At 38.2% G+C, this 23,136-nt stretch overlaps 1 protein-coding gene across 1 annotated transcript in view; it reads left to right on the top strand.

Moving 5' to 3' along the window:
* Positions 1-22,925, top strand: part of LOC127662099 (serine-rich coiled-coil domain-containing protein 2-like) — a 63,251-nt gene extending 40,326 nt beyond the window's left edge. The window contains exons 6-12 of the mRNA XM_052153074.1: positions 5,936-6,041; positions 8,369-8,540; positions 8,778-8,843; positions 9,043-9,141; positions 10,379-10,489; positions 13,792-13,873; positions 22,690-22,925. Coding sequence (XP_052009034.1) covers positions 5,936-6,041; positions 8,369-8,540; positions 8,778-8,843; positions 9,043-9,141; positions 10,379-10,489; positions 13,792-13,873; positions 22,690-22,778 — 725 coding nt within the window. The 3' untranslated portion in view covers positions 22,779-22,925. The remainder of the gene's footprint in view (positions 1-5,935; positions 6,042-8,368; positions 8,541-8,777; positions 8,844-9,042; positions 9,142-10,378; positions 10,490-13,791; positions 13,874-22,689) is intronic.
* The last annotated feature ends 211 nt before the right edge of the window (positions 22,926-23,136 follow it).

Here is a 23,136-nt window from a genome sequence, read left to right as displayed (position 1 = left end):
ATAATTACGCTGATTGATCACATCCAAAGTACAGGTGATGATCACCACTATGAATGTGAATGACTTTGAGTTTAATTTGAATGGCCATGTCAGAGTTTTTATTTTTAATGAAATAAACATAATGAATAGATTTGTGATGATTTACAGTGCATATTTACAGGTGTTTATGACTTTTCTGTTGTGTGGAATGTACATTTTTACAGTGATCTAACACAGCTGGCTAACACAGAGCAACAGAACATGTTTTTCAGCAGCTTGGTTATCTTAGTTGTATGTAATTTCAAAGCAATATGAATTTCTTCTGTGGAAAACAAAAGGAGATGTTTAGCTCAATTCTAGAGATTGACAGCCTCAGTCACCATTCACTTTCATTGTATGAAAAAACTGTCATAGTTTTTTGGGAATTCATGAGGAAGGAGAAATTATGACATCATTTTAATTTGGGGTGAATGAATGTGTGAATAAGTGGCTCTGAGTATATGGTGTTGAGGGATTTCCTTCAGTCTAAAGGTGTATTTTCCTGTGCAAGAGATGTCCCCGGCTTTACACAAGGCATTTATGGGATCTGCAGTTGTCAGAGTCTTGGAAGCAGAGAGAAATTACCTGAAATAGCAGAGATCTACATAGCTGATCCCACAAGCCTAGCTGATCCCACAAAAGCTCAATGGGATTAAGATCCATGACACTCTTTTCCAATTATCTGTTGTCCAATGTCTGTTTCTTTGACCACTCTAAAGTTTTCTTTTCGTTTTTCTGTTTTAAAAGTGGCTTTTTCTTTCCAATTCCTCCCATAAGTCCTGCACTCCTGAGTCTTCTCTTTACTGTTGTATTTGAAACTGGTGTTGAGCAGGTATAATTCAATGAAGCTGTCAGCTGAGGACATGTGAGGCATCTATTTCTCAAACTAGAGACTCTGATGTACTCTCTTGTTTAGTTGTACATCTGGCCTTCCACTTCTCTTTCTGTCCTTGTTAGAGCCAGTTGTCCTTTGTCTTTGAAGACTGTAGTGTACACCTTTGTACAACAATGAGTGACTGACGAGTTTCTACAGAAAGCCGTTTCTTTTTTGCCATTTTTTATCTAAATTTGACCTTAAGACATGACGGTCCATTGCACACTGTGGCATCTCAAAAACAAACACAAAGACAATGTTAAGCTCCATTTATCAAACCAAATATCTTTCAACCGTGTTTGATATAATAGCAAGTGATCTTCTAGTACCAAATTAGCAATTTAGCTTGATTACTCAAAGATAAGGTGTTGGAGTGATGGATGCTGGAAATGGATCCTGTCTAGATTTGATCACAAATGACTTTTTTCAAATAGTGATGGTGCTGTTTTTTACATCAGTGATGTTCTGACTGGGGATGTCCCGATCCGATACCTGGATCGGTATCGTCTTCGATACTGACGTTTTTAGACGGATTGGGTATCGGTCCAACGAGCCCGACCCAAATGGGATACTGTGTGTTAGTCATGTTTGTTACTGTCAAAACACCATTAAAGCAGTTCATATGACTCGTACATTTTATTCAAAGCCACTTGAAGACGTGTGATAGCTCTGTGATCGCAATAGGCTGTGTTTAATAAGTAAACGTATAAAATGTACGCGCAGCTCCAGCGCGTTAGTGAATGGTGCTTCTCTGTTTACACACACACACACACACACACACACACACACACACACACACACACACACACACACACACACACACACACACACGCAGCTATTTTTAGCATTCACCGGTGCACAATATTTGAACGCTACAAACGAACAACATCTCAGATGTAGATGCTCAGCAGTTCGGTTCACTTGTAATATGGACTTAGAACGGCACTGGAGGTGCATTTTACCAGAATTTAAAGAAGCAAATTAAACTGTGAATAAAAAGAGTGAGGGTTTAAAAGTTAAAGCTGTCACAAAGAGACCCACGAAGGTCGAGATATGAACTCCGTAGCAGGGTTTATTTAGCAGAGGATTGAAACAGTGATGTAAATATTGAGTAAATCCAGTTGAGCAGAGTGGCAAACAGCAGGTAAGTAATATCCAGACAGTGTATAGACACGATGAAAGAGATAACTTGCAACAATTTTATGATACTTGCAGGCAATAATGAAGACACAGGTATGTTTGACATAGAGTCTCAGAGATACTATCGATGAGAACAGGCAAAGAGTGTGTGTGTGTGTGAAAGCGGGGTATTTATGCAGTCTTTGATTAGCCACTAATGATATGCAGGTGCGTGTAATCAGAACACAGGGAGTTCTGTGACAGCAGTGACCAAACGTGCACGATTGAGATATATTACTATACATTACTATTATAGTATATTACTATTATTGTTAGAGATGCACCGATCGACCGGCCAGGGACCGGAATTAGCAGATTTTCCGCATGCTCGGCCCGGATTGGTGATCGGCCGGTCGGCCTCACATCTTTCCGATTCCAAGCCGGTCCGTTTTGTTGCCAGCGGCGCAGGCAATATCTTCACAGCCGCACATAAACATGTCATTGGCGTGGGAGATCTTCACTGTGTGAGTGATGAATACATAAAGTTTGAAATGTGTAATAATTGTAAGGCCAAAGTAAACCGTGGGGGAACCATCACAATAACTTTCGGATCAACAAACCTAATTAGACATTTATAACACCATTTATAAAATGCCCATTTTAAAAAAAATAAGCTAAAAAGTGTAAGCAGCTAAAGCTAGCCAGAGCTCAGAGCCAGTCACAAGTCAGCTGCCTCTCCTATCATTCCTTGGTATGAGCAACAAAAATACCAAAGCAATTACGAGGAAAATTATGGAATTCATGGCCCTGGATGACCAGCTGTTCTCCATAGTTGAGGACAGAGGTTTCAGAAATCTGATAAATTTCCTCGATACAGAGTAGGAGGTTATTTTCCGACGTCGCGTTGCCCGAGTTGTTTAATCTTGTGTCATGTCACACACAAGAATGTTATCTGTCAACATTTGGGTACCCATATCCGGGAGAGGGGAAGGGGGGTGCTAGATGGCAGAGGCAGGCTAAATACATACAAATTGTGCCGTTGGCATTTAACGTAATTTTTCCCACCATGTCCGATATAAAAATCAGTGCGACACACATTGCAAAAGGCGTGGGCATTGTCGATATGGCTTCGGGATATGAAATAAAATTTTTCCATCCAGCTGTTAAATGTACATGTATATTTTGTTTTTTTCGCCGGAGCACCAGCTGATTCTTCTCCTCCCCTCTACCAGTGATGCTTGATTTAACATCCCGCGTCTACTGCCTGCGCGGATATCAACAGCGCAAATGGGTTGTAGGTTGCCAGATTGTGGTCATACATGATTTGTAATTTGTATGATGTGTCGATTGTGTGAGTAGGATGCGTTTCATTCAAGATCTGGCAACTGGACCACCTTGGAACAATATATTGATGTGATTATTCATATAACGTGGTTTGGGCCTAACAAATTACGGGAGTTTTTTTGGGAGAAATAACAAAACGGGAGACTCCCGGGAAAAACGGGAGTGTTGACAGGTATGCAAGCCGTTCCCGAAGCAGTGCTCAGTTTTACAACTGATATTTGTACATCTAATGTAAGTTGAGCGTATTGGACACTTCAGTTTTTCAGGTCTTTGGAATTGTTTTGTTAGACAAGTAATAAAGAGAAAAAGGTCCATTTATAAAAATAGTAGAAAATGAAATTTGTTATATAAAGCAACTCATTTGCAGTTAATTGTTATTTCTACCTCTTTCCAGTCACAGAGCACTTTATTTTGAGAGTTGTTTAAGTGAGAGAAGATCCTGTAACTTAGTGCAGTTTGGGGGAAATTGTAATGTTTAATAATTTATTTTATTATGAAAATAAATTTTAGCTTTGAAGAAAGGTAGGTTTGTTTGTGTATGTGGTCAATAATAGTTCTTAGAAAGAAAATCGGAAAAAATCGGTATCGGCAGGTCACACTTGCAAAAAATCGGAAATCGAAATCGGCCAAGAAAATTGCAATCGGTGCATCTCTAATTATTATTATAATTTGTTTTACAAATTATAATAATATTTAAGTTGAATGGGTTCCAAAACGTGACTGTGTGAATGAAAAGTGAGCTGATAACTTACAACTACATTGAACAAAAAAGAGATCTGAATCCTTTAAAGTCCAGATAGAAAATAAAAACATCTTGCCAAAATTTCTACGGATGACTTATACTGGAATTACTGTTAATGTTGCTGCTACATTATCCAGTATATTAGTTAATAATAAAGTGTTTCTTTATAAGCTATACATTTATATTGAAATAACACCCATTTATTTCCACACAATTATGTAAAGATATTATAAACTGATTATGCAAAAAAAACACTGGTATTGGATCGGGATCGATATCGGCCAATACTGAGATTTCCAATATCATAATTGGATCGGAAGTTGAAAAAGTGGTATCGGGATATCCCTAGTCCTGACTATATTTTGTGATCAGTTAAATGCCACTTTGGTCAATTAAAGTATAAATTTCCTTCAGAAAAAATTACATTATTCGAAGCTTTTGGCTGCCAGTGTAAGTGTGGACCAACATGAGGGTTAGTAAATGAAGACACCTCATGTTTGGGTGAACTATATCTTTAATAGATGATTATTAAAGTGTCTTTCTGTGTTTCTGGTTGATTTTGTGTGTTTTGTCTAGTTTACATTTTGGCAAGCGCCACCTGAGCAGTAATGCCTGTATAACAGTTTCTAATATGTGTGTTTGTTGTATTTTTTGCCCCGGGCCCCATGCCCTACAGTCATGTGAGATTGGGACTTAGTCAGGGCCTAGAGGAGGGAATAGATGACATCAGGCTCTCTCCCATTTTTCCCCTCCTTCTCTGTCTCTCTCCTTGCCTTCTTCATTCCTTCAATGGTCGATCTGTCCGCTTGGTTGGCAGGAAGGCCTGCTGTTTTGACGGCGATTCTCGTGACCAGAGGGAGGCCCTGCCTGAGGGCTGTGTCGACCCAGGCAAGAAAACCACTGCCTAACCGCCACCAAGTTCATCCTAAAGGCCCCGGGGCTCAAGGATTACAGCTGCGTGTCTCTCTGTGTGTGTGTGTCTTATTATGATCAGTGCTCCCAGGGAGTTCCCAGAACTCACAAAAACACACACTTTCCAACCGGTTGGAAAGGTTCTTGGATTTACAGCTGCTCAACTGAACAGTGAGAAAGTTGGAAAGAGTTTGACAAGACTTTTTAAAAGTTTTATTAATTTTTTGTTGGAGTTCTACTGTGCTCTTTTTAGGGCTCTGTTGCTCTGGGAATTTTTGTTCAGCTGAATTTAAACACATGTCCTTTTTTTAAAATTTGAAATTTTTGTAATTCCTTTGGAAATGTTATTCTAAACAGACCGTCTGTACCCTTAGTTCCAAGGTTATTTGTATTCTTAAGTTTGAGTTTTGGCTTGTTTTTAAAGCTGTTTCTTGGAGCTCTTACACAGAACAAGCTACAAGGACAAGAGGAATGTAGCAGGTCTGTTTTGGAATAGCTTAGATGGATATCTGTACTGCTTGCTGTCTTATCCGTAGTATGTGAGACGCATAGAAAGAGATTGAGAGAAAAGTATATAAAGAATTTAGAAAGGTGGTAAGATGGAGGTAGAGAGTGTTTGTATGTGTGAGAGATATTTTATATGCCTCTAGAGTATGTGATTGGTAGTCTGCCCTGATATCTTGCCTCAGGCATTGAGAGTGCTTTACATCTAAACATTAAAAGACCAAAATTTGGAAGGACACTGCAAATTCTCCCAGAGAAAAATTACCTTGATACCAAGAAGTGCTTGTGTTTGTGTCTGAGTGTGGTTCGGAGACTAACATAATGTGGAAATAGCATGTTTCAAAGTGAATTGGCTTGTGGGTGTTTGTTCATTGTGTTTGCTTATTTGTCATTGACTGGTTTTGACCCCTCTGTGGATGTAGATGGAATGGCCCACTGTGAGCGCTCTGAGAGGGGGGGCCGGCCGGCTCAGTGGAGGAGGAGACAGCAGAGATGGAGTGGAGCTGATCATGCTCACAATGACAACAGGTGACAACAAGCCTTAGAACATACAGTATACACATACATACTCAAGGTGAATGATGAACTGTGGATATAATACTTTAAAGGAGCTATATCGTATTTTATTTAGAATGAGAGGTTCCTGTTGCTCAACTGGTAGAGCATGGTGCTAGTAACATTGCACTGATAAAACTTACTGTATCTTGAATGCATGGAAAGTTGCTTTGGATTAAAGCATCTGCCAAATGCACAAATATATGTTTTTCCTCTTTGATGTCCACTCACAAAGTTTTTATTTTTGCACCAAAATAGATATCTTTTAATTTACATGACAATTTCCCACATTTTCTGACCCTCAGAATGAAAGAATGGCCATTTTTTGCTGCTTTACCTTAATGAATGTAAATGTGCTTACACACAGGCAGGTTTGCTGACGGGTCCATCATAGTTTGCGCTGCAACATCTTATATTGACAGCCTCTTTGTAGGGCCTGCATTAGATTTTGACTGGGTCTGCGCTGAAACATGCGGCACAATATGTTCAGATCAGATTGATCTGTGTTCAGGGACCTTAAATGATGAACTTCACTCATTCCTAATGTTAAGGTCCTTCAGAAGAAGTATACTCTTATTGGTACATATTAACAAATTTGAATGATAGTATCATCGGCTGGTGTTTTGAAAAATAATAGTATTACTATTACCCCACCGAGACTGAGTAGGCCATGTTTCTGAACATGCCAGCGATCAAGTATTCAGTGTTTGAATGTGGCATCAGGAATCCACACATCTGGCATTTTTTAAGTTTAGCTTCAATAAATTGACTTTTTATACTGGGGAGGGGTTTTTGAGTATTAAAAGTTACATTGTTGTCATCAAACGCTTTTATTAAAGGGGTCATGACATGAGAAACCAAATTTGCCTTGATCTTTTGGTATATAAGAGGTCTTTGTATCATTAAAACGTCCTGCAAGTTTAATATTTTAAGACGTCCTCCCCATTCTAAACGAATCATTTATTTAATCAAGCTCAAAATACAGCTCGTTCGGGATTCATGGTTAGAAGTGACGTGACGGTTAGAAGTGACGTACCAGCGTTTGCATATGACCGCCTCCAGCACAAGATAACTACGCTTTAAGCGCCAAGACAACTACGCTCATTTCGTATGACGCCGTCGCCTCACAAGTGTTCAGTCGATGGACAGCGAGCTCTGACAGAGACTGCTTGTGCACAGGAAAATTACGATGCCACACAGATGTGCTGTTCCTGGCTGTGGTCAAACAAAACCTCTGAATAAGCTGCCGAAAGATCCAGACGTCAGGGAAAAATGGATGCAGTTTATTTTTTGCGGACGTCCCAGTCACGGCAGTGTTAACTTAAGCGTTTGTTCTGTACATTTTAAGGATGACTGTTTTGAGAACAAATCTCAATATGATGCTGGCTTTGCCAGAAAACTGTTGCTCAAAGATAAGTCCGTGCCGACTATTCTGGGAACAACGACGACGCAAACTGTAAGTAATCTATTTTAAACTTTAAACTACTTTTTAAAGCGCAATTTCATTCATTATGAATAATCACAGTGTTTTTACGTAGTTTACTTGCATATTGTTCTGGCTGGGGGCATCAATAATTGATACATAGGCACTGACGTTAGCCAATCATAACAGTGGGCGTTAACACTGAAGTCTTAAATGGAAAACGCCCCCAAAACAGACTGTTTGAATCAGAGGATGAGAAACAGGGTGGGAAAAGGTCATAAATCACTAGATTTTAAAGGTTTTTCTTAAAAAAAAATATATTAATACTATAATTGCACCTAAGGGAACATAATAATACAATAAAAAAACCCATGTCATGACCCCTTTAAACAAGTTAAAACTGAAGTGTGTTACTTTTTCAATGTTAAACTACTTTCTCCTATCCCCGCTTAATATGCAGAGCCAACTATAAGAAGTTGGCTATTTCTAAATTTATTTTCTCAAATTGTAAACACTAACTCCGTGGCATTATACAAATTTCAAAGTTTTGAGCGACCCTTCCAGCCTGACGCAACAACTCAACCAATGGTGCAAGTTTGGTGCGAGTTGGAAGCGGGGCAGGGGGTGGGCATGGGACTATCTGTTTGATTAACGGCAGACAGGTGTTTATTTTTTACTTAATATGTATAGTGTTTATTTTTGCAATTCCATTCAATGGTGCTAGTGGTGCAGAAATCACACTCTTCAGCTTTAAAGGGAAATGAGATTTATTTTCAAGATATGACCCCTTTAATACTGACGCTTTCCCTTAAATTAGGAAGGAACATGATTTATTTCTTTGTTGTAGTCTAAACCTTATTTTCTCTCACTCTGTTAGGCTGCTTGGGTTGCATTACGATGGGTGTCGTACAGGCCATTGGCCTCTCCATCATGCAGTTCAGCATGACAGCCACACAGTGGTCTCACTAGATGAGCTCACTCTCAAGCACATGGCTGAGGACTGCTCCTCTGTCAAATCACAGCTGTTCAAACTCAAGAGTCTACTGCAGGTACTGCACACACACACACACACACACACACACACACACACACACACGTACTGCAGATGCAAAAACACAGTTGACTATTCTATGGCAGCTGGCAATACATACACATACACAGCAGTTGTCACCTGAGTAGCTTTTAATGTGGGTGTGAAGTAAATAAACCGCAAAATAGACAGTGAGCTAAAAATGAATTATAAACATGAGAAATGCCTCTTGAATAGTTTGTGTGTTTTTATTTAGATGAATGATGGTGAGATTACTCCAGAGAATGTGGAGTCCAGCGAAGATGACAGCAGAGCACAGCAGGTCCGTAAAGTTCCGTATCGTATTTTCTGTCCGAAAAGTTCCGGTGGCTCAACTAGTAGAGTATGGCACTAGCTAAACCAAGGTCATGGGTTCAATCCCCAGGGAAAACACTTACTGATCAAAAGTATACCAGAAGTGTATTACCTGTATAATATTATCTGCATTTCTGTGTGTGTCTCTACTGCTATTTGTGTGTAAGATGGAGGAGCTGATGGAGGAGATAGCACGCCTCAGGGAAGAGCTGAAAAATAAAGATAAAATCATCACTCAGCTAACTCAACAACATCGACAAGAATCTGTGAGCCATCAGCAGTCCAGACACATTCACTCTCACTCAGTTCGACCATTTTGTAACAATTGAAAATACATAATACATGAGTGGCTAATCAGAGCCTGCAGTGTCCATGTGTGATACACTAGTCATGCTAAAACCTTGTCTGCAAGAACCACCCATTTAGACAGGAAGAGACCAAATATAAAATGACCAAATGTTCAAACACAGTTATTTTCATGGAATATGTTTAGGCTATTTTACATAAATGACTCCGAAAACAAAGTGGAATAAACAGTTCTGGCTATGGATATCTAGTCAACATGTTACGAAGTGCCTAAACAAAACTCATTCAAAGATCTGATGCCATTAACTTGGCAAGCTTTGGCGAATCCAGTGATTGTTTTTTTTTTTCATCCTCAAAAGCACTTCTGGCATCAATCTGATTCCTTGTAGACAAGTGTAAAGAAACGTGTCAGCCAGTCAGATTAAAGCATCCCAGATCAAGAAAGTACTTTCCAGTTTTGTGTGCAATATGTATGGGAAAAATAGTAGTCGCTTCCACATATACAGCCTTTTCCAGAAAATTAACTGCAGATTTCTTGTGTTAATACAACCTGTTCGAAAATACTGTTAAATGTTGCACTAGATAGTTCCCTAAATGAGAAGCTGAAACATTACCTGAAAAGTTTAGTTTTGATGCTATGTGTGAGTCGTTAGATTAAAGGTTTGAGCACGTACGAGGTCAGGTTGCTAATGTACATGGAGATGATTCAGTTACCAGAGTCCAAAACAATGTCTTAAAATTGGACAGATTTTAAATGGTATTTAGTCTGAGGACATAAATAGTATTTGATATTTTAGAGCCGACTTTATAGAAAATCTCTGTCCGATGCTTGTTTTTCCAAGTGAGTTTTAGATCAGATCAGCAACTAGACAGCCGGAGTTATCCTCAGCCGTTTAGTGTGTTACCCAGTTTTTGCCTGTGTATGTGATACATAGTATATGTAGATTCTTTTCAGATTTTAGAAGTGTTGTAGCCTAAAAGTGCTTCTTTGTTATAAAATAGCCATCTACTTCTCAGAGTTTAATTGCATTTTGTTGCTGATGTAAAAACGTTGAATGTGTGAAAAGTATATGTGGTACATTTACCAGTGAATGCAATCCAACAAATGAGACAACATTAGTTTGAATGAAACGGAAAGATAGGAAAATACGGCTAATTTTATTATTTATTATTACATAATTTTTCTCTTTCTCTCAGCTGGTGAGATGTCATTGTCAACAGAAGAAGACTGGGGTCAAAGGTGAGAGAAGAACACATCATGATAAATCCACTCAGACAGTGTTGCGGCCGCCCCATCATCGCCACGCTGTGAGTCCTTTCTTTTTATCTGGCTAGCAGCATGCACATCAACATGATCACATCAGTAATTCACACAAAATGTCATTGTAGATTGTGTAGGTTTGTGTCTCTGATTAGCTGTCTGCCTCTGTCTCATTTCCTGTTTCCCCTGCAACTCTTAAAGCTTTTAGAGGTGGCTAGTTGTTTACAAAAGAAAGAAGCAAATGCTTTGTCAGGGCTGACAAATCAGACAAAACATTCCTTCTGTTCTTTTCCTTTTCTCCATCCACGGTTGCTTTAGTTTTTCATAGTGAAATAGCCCAGCAGTCTCACGGGATGCCCCAAGCTGAGACTCGTTTGTTGAGGTGTCGATTTGGCCAATTTTTGGCCGCTAGGGGAAAACGGGCAGCTACTACAGATCACAGAATGATTGTCATCTCCTATTTAAGTGAAGCAGCACAGCACCCACCCAGGTGGTTTAGCTTTCATAGCCCCAGCCTGGGCTGTTCACCGGGGGACATGTTCTTATTGAAGACCGACATACAATCACTAAAGCTAACAGCGCACAGCGAAAGACCAGAGTCAGGAGAGATAAGAGGGAGGGGAAAAAGATAAAGGGAGGTACAAGAGATAGATGAGGAGAATTTGAAAGTGGAAATGAGGGAGTGAGGGAAAGAGAGTTGTTGGGGATGGGGACGGAAAAAAACAAGGTTCACACTGATGTTCTGCATGTGTTAAAGTTTGAAAATGAAGACATGTTTTTTGCTTTTGTCTGTTTGAAATTAAACTTTGCATGACTTCTTTGTTAAATTAAGAGTTTTTGCAGATTTTATTTTTATATATGTAAAGAATGTATGCAGCAAACAAAATTATAATTTGTGGTATGTTTAATCTTTGTTGAATGTGTGGTGGGTTTATTTATCATGAGAAATGTTCAAATATCTATATGTGATTTATGCAAACATTCCTCTCATCCCATCATTAGGGCTGGGCAATTAATGTGTTCATTTAAATTATCCCAATTGTCTATTCTCTTTTATTATCTTGATTATTCTTAATATCCTAAGATCAATCTTTGACTTTTACTTTAGATTTTACTTCAGTTTTGCTTGTGTTGATTATTATAACTGTTTAAAAAACAATTGAGCAGCCTAGATTGGGCCCTGTTGTAAAGTGTCATAAATTAATATTTTCGGAATGTGCCAAGCTTAATTTACAGTATTAGCTGTGACAGATTTTCTTTCATATGTAAACAAAATGGACATATAACTGAAATATAATCAAATTAATCAGGATCAGATTAAACTAAATCTGTATTGAAATGAGAGGTTGTGAACCTGAATCGAATAAAAATTTGAAATGTGTTTTGATGCCTGCCCCATCAAACCTTAACACTAACCCTACCCCTGAAGTCACATGGTGAGTGCCATCTCAGAAATGGGCTGTCTTGTGTTAACTTAGTTTACATAAACATGCACAACTTTCGTTCCAAGAAGGTAAACAAGTCTATTTTCTGTCAGAAATGTCTGTCTACACTGGATGTGTCAAAGCGAATGTTTTAAACCTGTTCTAAAATGTTCTGCCGTTTATATTGGCAGGAGTAGTGCCAGCGCGTGTAGCATAAACGTGTAAAGCGTAACTCCCAAAAGAAAATGTAATGCAATAAATCTCAGGACAGCAATTCCACTCTTGCTCCTTGGCTGTCAGATTTAATTAGCATTGATTAGTTTTATTGGCTTTGTCTCAGGAGTTTCCCTAAGGCACACCTAAATCATATTTAATCATTAAACTATAAGGTTTTTATGTTTATGAGCATTATGGGTGAGGGTCAGAAAGTATTGGATGGAAAGGTACATACACTGTAAAATCAATTTGGTTGACCTTAGGTTTTTCAAGGCAATCGGTTTGTATGCATAAAGTAGTACAAGTAAACTTAACTCATCTGTGATTAAAGTATAGTTGTTTTGATTTAATTTTTTAAATTGTGTTATAACATGTCTTATATAGTGTAAAGGAAATTATGACTGGACTCTAGGTTAGTCATATGGCACATTTGATTCTACTCTGTAGAAAAGAGGAATGGACTAAACTTTACAGGCTCCAAGTTCAATAGAGGCAACATTAATTACCCTTATGGTGATTTCACAAAAATCTAAATGATCTACCAGCTACAACAATACAACAACAAAAGGGATAAGAAATATAACAATTTAACATTTTAAAATAAAAAATCTTTATTTTTCTACATAAGTTCCCTTTGTTTATATATATATATATATATATATATATATATATATTATTCAAGAGCAAGGGCTTATGGGTATTCCACACAGATGCAGTTTTGTACTTGATGATTTTGAAGAAATTAAATATGAGTTATGATTCCAAAATGTGACATGTCAAGTAATATTTATAGGCACATTTAATTTTTTTATTAATGACAATAGTAAAAATACTAAAAACTTAAGTTTAAGTTGAGAAAACAATTTCTTTTTATTTATTTTTTTTTTACAATTTGAGATTACTATTACTTCAGTATTTACAGTGTATATACTACTTCAAAACACCACATTGACAGCCCTGATTGCCTTATCTTTTATATATTTCCTCAGGGTGCATGAGTAGTTTACATGCAAGGTGAAGTGTTATCTCTACGCTATCTTATAATATTGTGCCCACAGAGCATTGATAGCATGCATTTGTGTATTTTGAGCAGAGACTAAAAACTGTTCAAGGAACTAAAACGAAAAATAATAATGAACACATTTTTGCAGAACGTAACTAAAATGGGAACAAAGTCTTTCAACTGTTCTGGAATGAACAGCTTGTTTCTCTCGCCAGTCCCTGATCTGGAGTATGTTTGTGTTTTCTTTGGTTCTCTTGCATGCTTGGATCCATGATGGTTGATTCTTACTAATATTTAAGTCTGATATTCAGACATTTGTTGTCCAGAGAGTATGTGTGTGTGTGTGTGTGTGTGTGTGTGTGTGAGAGAGAGAGAGAGAGAGAGAGAGAGAGAGAGATGTGCTTGCAAACAAGTTTTTCCTTCTAAATGTTTGTTTGTCTAGGTTCACTGGGGTTTCTTTCTCTGCAGCTGTGTATGTTGGTTGTGTGTTTGTGTGTGTGTGTGTGTGTGTGTGTGTGTGAGAGAGAGAGAGAGAGAGAGAGAGAGATGTGCTTGCAAACAAGTTTTTCCTTCTAAACTGTGTTTGTCTAGGTTCACTTGGGTCTCTTTCTCTGCAGCTGTGTGTGTGTGTGTGTGTGTGTGTGTGTGTGTGTTTGTGTGTGTATGTGTGTATATGTGTGTCACTGTTTCTCTGTGTGTGTTGCAGGCTGTAGCCACTCCTCTCCACTCTCCCTGGCAGTGCCAGTATCAGTCTGCACCCCGTGCCAGCATGCCTCAACGCCGACAAAGTGAGTCATTAACCCATGACCTCTAACCCTGTTCCCTTGGCAAAGGGCTTCTTTTTTTCTGTCTCTCTGTTTTTCTCTGTCTATCTTCATCTCTGCTGTTTCTACCAGTCTACTGTTGCTCTGTTCCAAAACCTAGTAAACCGCTTCCTCAGCCAGCATTTTAAGGCCATCTTTGGCGCACTCCCAATGTGAAGTCTTCAAAGGTTAACAATAAGTTATGTTCCCTCTTGAAGCCAAATTCTATGGCAGCATTGTAGGGCCTGATTATTAACAATACTCAGATTATATTTGAGTATATTTTGTATTCTATATGAGCTGCAAAAGGACATGACATTAGTGTTAGTAAATTATGAGAGAATTATCATTTTTGGGTGAACTATTTCTTTAAGCTGATCACCAGATTTTTAATCTAGGTCCACAAGAGGGCGCAACAAAAAAATATAAACCAAAGATCCATGAAATATTGTTTACTGGAAAAGAACCTGTACACTTTGCAAAAGGAGAGCTATTTGCATAGTGCACAGATTTTCTGCCTCAGATTTTTCACTCACTTATTAGGCTCCAATTTCAGTTAGGATTCTGCCATAGAAGACAGCTGACTATAAAGGCAGAAGGCAGATTATAGGTTTTTGAACAGACCTATTGTCTCCATATGTTTATAAATACATATACACAATAGTTATGTCAGGAAATTAGTCAGGGCTGTGAAAGTAGGATATCAGTTCAGTATCAGAGAGAGAGAGAGGATGGGGAGATTTGATGTGGGAGGGAGAGAGAGATGGAAAACTTGCAGGGGGGCTTAAAGGGTTAGACAGAAAGTAAGCAGTTCCCAGCTGGAAAAGCTTTGAAGTGTCTGTCGGGTCTAGGTGGGTCACTGCATCCATTACTGTGTGTGTGTGTGTGTGTGTGTGTGTGTGTGTATGAGCCGTGCTGTGAGGCTTCAGGTGTGTTTTGTTTAGGGATTTTGTGTAAACGTCTCTGTGCACCAGAGCGGTCAGTCAAAGAGCAACACACATTGTTGAATCAGTGTGAACACATGCAGCTGTAATAGATTGTGTGAGGGATGGAGGGAGAGAGATATTGTTGAGAGTAACCAGAATTCTTTAGTAGAACAAAAGAACTGTGTGTATCTGTTTATTTATTTTTTGTCTGTGAAATTAATTTATTGTTCTAGATTTCAATGGCAAACTTATATTTTGTAGAGAGAGACAGAATGGAAAAAACATAGGGAAAGTGTTATCTAGAGTAAAATTGTGTTTTTGGTAATACTACTATGTTTAAAATGTTATGTTTTTGTTGGAGTCTGTCTTTGTATTTTAGTTGAGCATGGGATCATGGGAGATGCATTATGAAAGATTTTAAACAGGGATTAGTCTGATTCAATCTGGAGGAACATTACATTTAAAACTTTATATTTAGTATATGTTTTCGTTACTGAGCAAATAACTATCTAGGAAAGATATTCTGTGTGAATACAAACTGTAAATTACACAATTGAGCTGCTCCAAATTACAGTTGCAGATTGCTTAGGCTTTTCGCAGTCCTTGATGTTTGGTTTTGTGTTTGGGTGATTCTGAAGAAATTGTCCGTGTCCTATTTGACAAAAAATAAAAAAATAAAATAAAACATTTGATTTTGCATATGGTAATGAAGTTTTAGTGCCATTGAGATTTTTCTATTCTGACATTATTTTGTATAAGTTTTGCATATTAAACCCCTCTCATTGCTGCAATGTGAAAAATGGTGGCCGTCATGATATTCTCATTACAACAGTGTGAAAAAAAGATATATTATTTAAATTGAATAGTGTTTTTAATATATGTAAAAATGACTGTTATGGTATTGAGAATCATCATCAAAAACAATGAAACTAAAATGAACTTGCGTGTTATCATTATGAGAAGTTTGCTTGGGTGTACTGAAAATCATGTCACAATGCAAAAATCTAAATCATAGTTCATGCTTCATTTTTATTAGGTAAAATATTATTTTTTGTATTGATCTAGGTTAAACATTTTAACATCAAGTTTAAACCGATGAGCTTTGTTAGAATACTGCTGTGTTCGAAGTCAGGGCGTGCCAAGTGAATCCAGTCAGGCTTCCTAAGCAACCCATTGGCCCGGATGCTAGGGTGGGTAGAGTCATGTTAGGTTAACCTCCTCCTGGTCACTATAATGTGGTTCTCTCTCTCAATGGGGCACATGGTGAGTTGTGGGTGAATGCCGTGGAGAATAGCATTAAGCCTCCATGCACGCTAGATCTCCGTGGTAACACGCTCAACAAGCCACGTGATAAGATGCGCAGATGGATGGTTTCAGGCGTGGAGGCAACTGAGATTCGTCCTCCGCCACCCGGAAAGAGGCGAGTCACTACACCACCATGAGGACTTGGAGTGCATTGGGAATTGGGCATTCCAAATTGGGGAGAAAGGGGTGGGGGGGGGGGAGATACAGCTGTGATGTAATAATTGCTAAGTGTGTGTTTGTGTTTTTATGTTGTAAGCATTGTAGTTCAAATAGAGGTGATTTCAGACTGTGTCTGCCTAAATAGACCTGACTGCAATTTTCCTCTCTCTTTCTCTTCACCCTTGTCCGCTCATACTCACTAATGGATTCTTTCCTTTCTCTTCTCCTGTTTCTCTCTCTCTCTGTCCATTGCCTCTCCCTTTTCTCTTACTATTACTTGATTGGATGACCTTGCTCTATGTGTTGTTTCTCCCCTCTGCCTATCCTATAATGTCCCTGGATCAGGGGTGGAGCATCTTGTACATTACTTCCGTGACTCAGCGTGGTACAGTAACCGCTACTAAGAGCTTCACCCTTTGTGTGGTCATGTCATTTGTGTGGCCAGTGCATGTTTGCTTGGATGCCTCTCTGCATGTCAGGAATGAGAGTATGATTTTAGTTTTAAGGACCCCATGAAATCCAAATTGCAGTTTTGCAGCCTTTACTCCGTGTGTTAGCTTTGAGGCCGTCTTTATGTCTAAATGTTTACTAAGTTCATTTTTAGCAGATGCACACATTTAAAAATTTGCAGTCTTTCTCTTCCAGGAAAACAGGTATAAAATACTGACTCTTTGATTATAACTCATCATCTACACAGTTTTGTCCAATTGAATGCTCTCTAGAATGAGAATATCCCTCCATCTAATTTGAAGCTTATGGCTGTGACGTAACTAAAGCCTATTGGCAACTTTATTTCAAAAGGGGATGAGCCCTTCTTTATGTCCCACCCAAATGTTGGGAATGCATGAAAACAGGAAAGAAAACTGCACTCATCAAGCAACTTCATGGAGTCTCTAATGCATGGATCCAATTCTCACACATGTACATACAAAAATAAAATAAACACTGCTAGCATGTCTTTTTTTCTGTCTTTCCTACTTTTTTGTCCAAAACTACCTGTTTCTTATGCTGTGATTGCTGTGGGTATGTTACATCTGTCTGTACTGGTGCGTTCAAGGAGAAGCATGGCTTTCCTCAGTCCACTCTCAAGAGACTTTCAACAAACTGTCATCAGTCTGCACAGGTCAACCAGGGTTTAAACTTTAAACACGCATACATACAAGCAAGAAATTAGCCACAATACAAATGTCCTTGGTCCTGTGACAATTTTTTAAGCTTTAGAGGACCATTAAAATAAAATGATCCAATAACTCCTCAGGGATTCGTAATACAACCTCTTCTTCTGCAAACCCAGAATTTTAAAACTCTATTATCTAAATGGCCACATTTCATCACGCAAACTCAACAGTGTGACGAATTACTGTATTAAAGTCTGTATTACAGCTTTCTCTTAGGTAGTACTCCGCAAAAGTGTTATGAAGGTTATCTTGTGAACACTTCTGAGGTAGTTGATTCTCCCTGCTCCTCTTAATAGCTTTTGGAAATTTTCTAGCTAAAATCAGGCACTTTTTAAGAGCCATAAAGTCTGGCTGAATGAAAGTGTAACCTGTGGTCCTCACAGCACTGGGCAAGATGTTATTAATATCCACCATCAGGTATTTATAAAGAAATCTTTTTAAAAAGAGAGTTTATGACTTCTGTTTCATAACCTTTGGCAAAAGTTTTGACTGAAACTACAAAGGCAGAGCAGCAGCCAACAGCAAGTTTTGTTTTGCTCATTTTGGTCTTTAAAGTTTAAGGACAATTGCTGTACATTGCATTCTTTACTGTTTTTTTTCTTCTATTTTGTTGTTATTCATTGTAAGTGGTGCTGCATGTTCGGTTGTGATGATTTCTCCATTGTTACATAATGTTAAAAAATGAAGTATAAAATTAATAGTTTTGACTGCAAGAAATAGTTCACCCAAAAATGAAAATTTTTCAGCAGAAAACTAATTAAGATTTTTAGAAAATGTTGAAGCTCTGTAGGTCCTTATAATGTAAGTAAACAGGTGCCATCAGGCTGCTGGCTATTTGTCGGTCCAAAAGGCATATTTAGGCAGCGTAAAAGTAATCCACACGAATCCAGCCGTTCAGTTAATGTCTTCTGAAGCAAATCAATAGGTTGGTGTAAGAAACAAATCGATAATTCAAACTTAATTAACATAAAAAAAACTCACTTCCTGCCATTAGTTGACACATCAGTGACGTAAGCGCAATGGCGTGTTCACCAGGGACAGTTCTAGAGGGGGGACGATATAACAGTCGCACAATGAAATGAATTCAGCAAATTGCTACGTTGATTGGCAACGCTAAAACAACCAACAGGTAGAATGATGAGCTGTATTACTTTGCAGATTAATTGTTTATTGTATGTAAATTATTTATTGAACAATGGTATGTTGTATAGCATCGTTGCAGCCATTTTGTAAAAGCATTCCTCTGCTCAAGGACGCACCTTACTGCGATTTTACCACTTCTGAGGAGCTTTAAGTTGAGCGAGAGTCTCACTGTTGTAACACCCATTATCACCATTTCCATTTATTTCCATTTATGCATTTGGCAGACGCTTTTATCCAAAGCGACTTACAGTGCACTTATTACAGGGACAATCCCCCCCGGAACAACCTGGAGTTAAGTGACTTGCTCAAGGACACAATGGTGGTGGCTGTGGGGATCGAACCAGTAACCTTCTGATTAACAGTTGTGCGCTTTAGTCCACTATGCCACCATCACTCCACTCCACCATCACTTTTCTTGAAAATCACAGTGGTAGACGTTCCTACTGCTTTGTGTTGACACTAAGAAAACCCCTTAACCATGGTTAATCCACTGTAATGCATGGCCTTGAGTGGCTAATTGGTTTAAATGGGAGAGACCTTTTCCGTTTGAACATTAAATTGTAAACGTCTGTGTTATTTGGATTAGCAGGAGGAGTTTCTGTCACACAGGCGGTGCTCCTCTCGTCTGCTATCACTCTTAAAGGAATAGTTCACCCAAAATCATTCTTTATCATTTACTCACCCTTATGTCATTTCAATCTTTTATGACATTCATTATTCTGTGGAACACAAACAAAGATATTTTAATTGAGATTTTATGTCTGTTTGTCCATACAATACCACATTTTCAAACTCCAAAAAGGACTTAAAGGCAGCATAAAGTTAAGCCATAAGACTTCAGTGGTTTAATTCATGTCTTCTGAAGTGATCCAATCGGTTTTGGGTGAGAACAGTCTAAAATAGGCATGATCATGATTTCAAGCTCGATTACAGTTCCTAGTGCTTGATGCATGCACAGAGAGCGCTAGATGGTGCCAGGAAGTATAATCAAGCTTGTAATCATGATAGCCAAGGAGACTACTGTCAAGATTTATAGTGGTAAAATGTGCTATATTTTGATCTGTACTCACCCAAAATTGATTGGATTTCTTCAGTAGACATGGATTAAACCACTGGAGTCTAATAGATTACCTTTATACTGCCTTCATTTCCTTTTTTGGAGCTTAAAAAATTTGGTCACCATTCACTTGCATTGTATGGACAAACAAACATCACATCTCCGTAACCTCACTGTTGAATGTCGCTCCTCATTTGAGTTTATTGAAAATGAGTTCAGGTCACTTGGTTGCTGCGAGTTCCTTTCAGTGTGTGTTGAACAAGGCTTTAGGTGCTCACATGGTTAAAAATTCACTGTCTGTCATGTTCTCACTAAGAGAGTGAAAAGGACAGAGATAAATGCATTATGAATGTTAATGCACCCCAGAGACTCGATGGTGTCATGCAAAGGGGAAGTGACTGTCTGCACTGTCGCACAACTAAAATCACTGACATCTCGCCTACCCCTCATGTAGACAGCCTGTACCAGCACACACATACATTGCAGCTCCAGAGCAAACACCCACACTGAACCCCCCGTTTGTTTTTTGGGGCTTTTCATGTTTTTATTTACCTGCATTCCTTCTCCAGCATTATTTTAAAATGCAATTCCTTCCCCTCTCTCATCCTGACACTTTCTCTCAGCACTGCAGTTTGCTGCCTGTTTGGCTGTGACTGGACATGATATAAAGCTGTTTTTTTGATGGTAGCTGGAGTAGGGATGTGCACGAGTTGTCGAATATTCTAATATTAGTTCTGCAATTATTCAAATTAAAATTTTGCAAACTATTCGAATTCCTTAAAGTTTTGCTTTGCTGGCCATATATACAGTGAGATGCATGTTACATCCTGAACACACAAACAAAAACTGGCAGTTATAACAGAAAGCAATGGGTGGCGCTGTTGAGTGTGGACACAAGTTGATCACATTTGTTGAGCAAACGGTTCTGTCAGTATGTTCAGATGGACACCAATATGTGGGTTATTGCGAGAATGTTGCTTACTGTGAGAAAGCTGGGTTCCTGTTTAAATGTACTGGATAAGCGGTGTACATTTTACTCTCGTATATGTGCAGCGCATCAGAAAGCAGCATCCCTGTAGCAACGTAATCCCATGCAACACTTCTGTAAACAAAACACATGGCAACCGAGAAAGACTTTGCTAGGGGAGGTAAGGGACATTCTATCATTTAAACTGGTGTGTATAAATGAGTATAGTTTACTGAGCACGTGGATTATGCTTGTTTTTCTCAACAAAAAGTGACATGAGATACAATATAAACATGAAAACTATTATATGCCGAGTGTTTATAATTGTCCAGGATGTTAATTGCGTCAGTCTACTTCATTAGCGGTCTCTTTTTCTTTGCTTTGCGTGAGCTTAAATGCTTTCATTCTATTCATTTGTTTTCACGCATTGTTAGTTTAAATATTTAAAAAAATGTATTTATGGTGATGTAAAAAATGTTTTTATGGTGATGCACCCTTTGACTGAAAAATTATTTTACAACGTCTCTTTCTCATTAATTACCTTCATTTAAGAATATTAGTTTTTTATGAGCTTAAATATTCGAATACCACATTATTGATGAATACCCATCCCTAATCTGGAGGTAATGTACACATTACAAATGATTTCGTACTGAATAGAAATGTGTTGAATGAAACTATAGGTTGCCAGTAGGGGGTGCTGTGGTTTCAGTACAGCTCCAGGCTCTTTCAGAATAAACTCTCTGTAGGAGACAGAGAGCGTGATAGAGAGAGAGGGAGCACATATCTTATCCTGTCTGTCACGTTGTGTTTAATGCAGAGTGTGTTTTGTTCACTGAAATTCAGTAGTAGACATGTTCATCTGCCCAACACCTTCCCAGTTATACTCCTTTGAAACATGACTGCCAATAGCAGGATCTGACCTTTCTGATCTCATCACATTCTGATTGGTGTGGATAAAAGGGCTGGGTAATATTGCTAAAATCATTATATCTCAGTATTTTTCAGCCTTTTAGTGATATTAAATATATCAATATGTCTCAATATTTATTTATTTGCTCTAAAAATTAATTTCTTAGAAATGTAAATCTTTAAAGAATTTTATTTTCAGAGGAACCATCCTTTCAACCAAAAATCCATTGTTGCCAAATAGTATTGAAACCATTTTAATATAAGGAGTAAAATACAGTAAAATATTAGCTGTTTTGCACACGTTTTCAGTAAGTATAAGTAATAAGTATATACGAGGAATCATGTTATTTTATCATTTTCTTATATATGCTAATAAAACAAATCATAACAATTAACAGCAATATTGAACAACATTTTAATTATGTAAAAACATTTTAACACATGAAAAAATGCCACACAGAAGCTTCCGTTAAAATGTTTGCATAAACAAACCATTTTAAATTGATTCATTAAAATGGACAGTTTGAACTGAATCACAGAAATTAAACTAATTATGTAACCCCTTTTTTGGTGTTGAAATTTAAATCTGAGTAGGGCTTTCAATGATGCTGTGAAACTATATTAGATTTTGTGTTACTTAAATATAATTTTTTTTTTAATTCTATTCAAGGTCTATTTGAATTTTAAATATTTTTTTAATCAACAACGTCATTGCTTGGCACACATCTAAATTGCTTTCAAATGTGCATTTTTGTCTTGATTAATTCTTATATTCTAATTTTAATTTGACAGCCTTAATTCCTAGATGTAATTAAAACATCTCTGCCTTGTCACTTTCATACATGCAAAACTAGTCTAATGATGCACTTTTCAGGAAACTTCGAGGACAAATGAAACACAGATGGCAATCATTGTGATATTCATGATGATGGATGATTTTATCTAGCAAGCATATTTATTGCAAATATATTTTGAGTATTCAGTATTTATCCCAACTCTACTGGCAGACATGTTTATTCGGCCAACACCACCATGGGTGCGCTTATTCTCTGTTCAAACTGAATCACCAACAGCAGATTAGACCTCACTGATCTGTGTGCTGTGATACCGCCTTAGTTTATGGTATGACTAATTTTATCCTATGTCTTCTACAGCCTCAAATACTTCAGCCCATCAGCCACATCCCCAACGGGACCCTCATCCAGGGAAGACTAGCAAGAACAGTCCCCACCGGGTGCTCTAGTGATGCCTGTACTGTGGTGGAGAGGTCTTCTGTGTCCTGTCCTTCCGCCCCTTGTTGTGGTACAGTTTCTCCTCTTGCTTTGAACGATACTGAAGAACCTCACATGGAGTCAAGATCTCTGCCTGACCCAGAGGAGCTTAGCCAGTTGCTTAACACCCATTTTCTTATCCAAGAAAACCACGAGAGTGACTCACAGAGCACTGGAGAACAGTCTGTGAGACCAACCCCCGACAACGACCAAAAAAAAATGCAAACCCCTCACTCCTTGTCCTTGTTCAGCCCTCTTGTCCTGCAGCCTCCCCATCTACACAAATGGGTAACTATCCCCCCTAGCTTCTAGGGGGCTGTAGTGGGGTAA

The sequence above is a fragment of the Xyrauchen texanus genome, chromosome 22 (assembly GCF_025860055.1).
Source record: "Xyrauchen texanus isolate HMW12.3.18 chromosome 22, RBS_HiC_50CHRs, whole genome shotgun sequence".
Classification (NCBI taxonomy): Eukaryota; Metazoa; Chordata; class Actinopteri; order Cypriniformes; family Catostomidae; genus Xyrauchen; species Xyrauchen texanus.
This window is presented reverse-complemented; position numbering and strand designations above follow the sequence as displayed.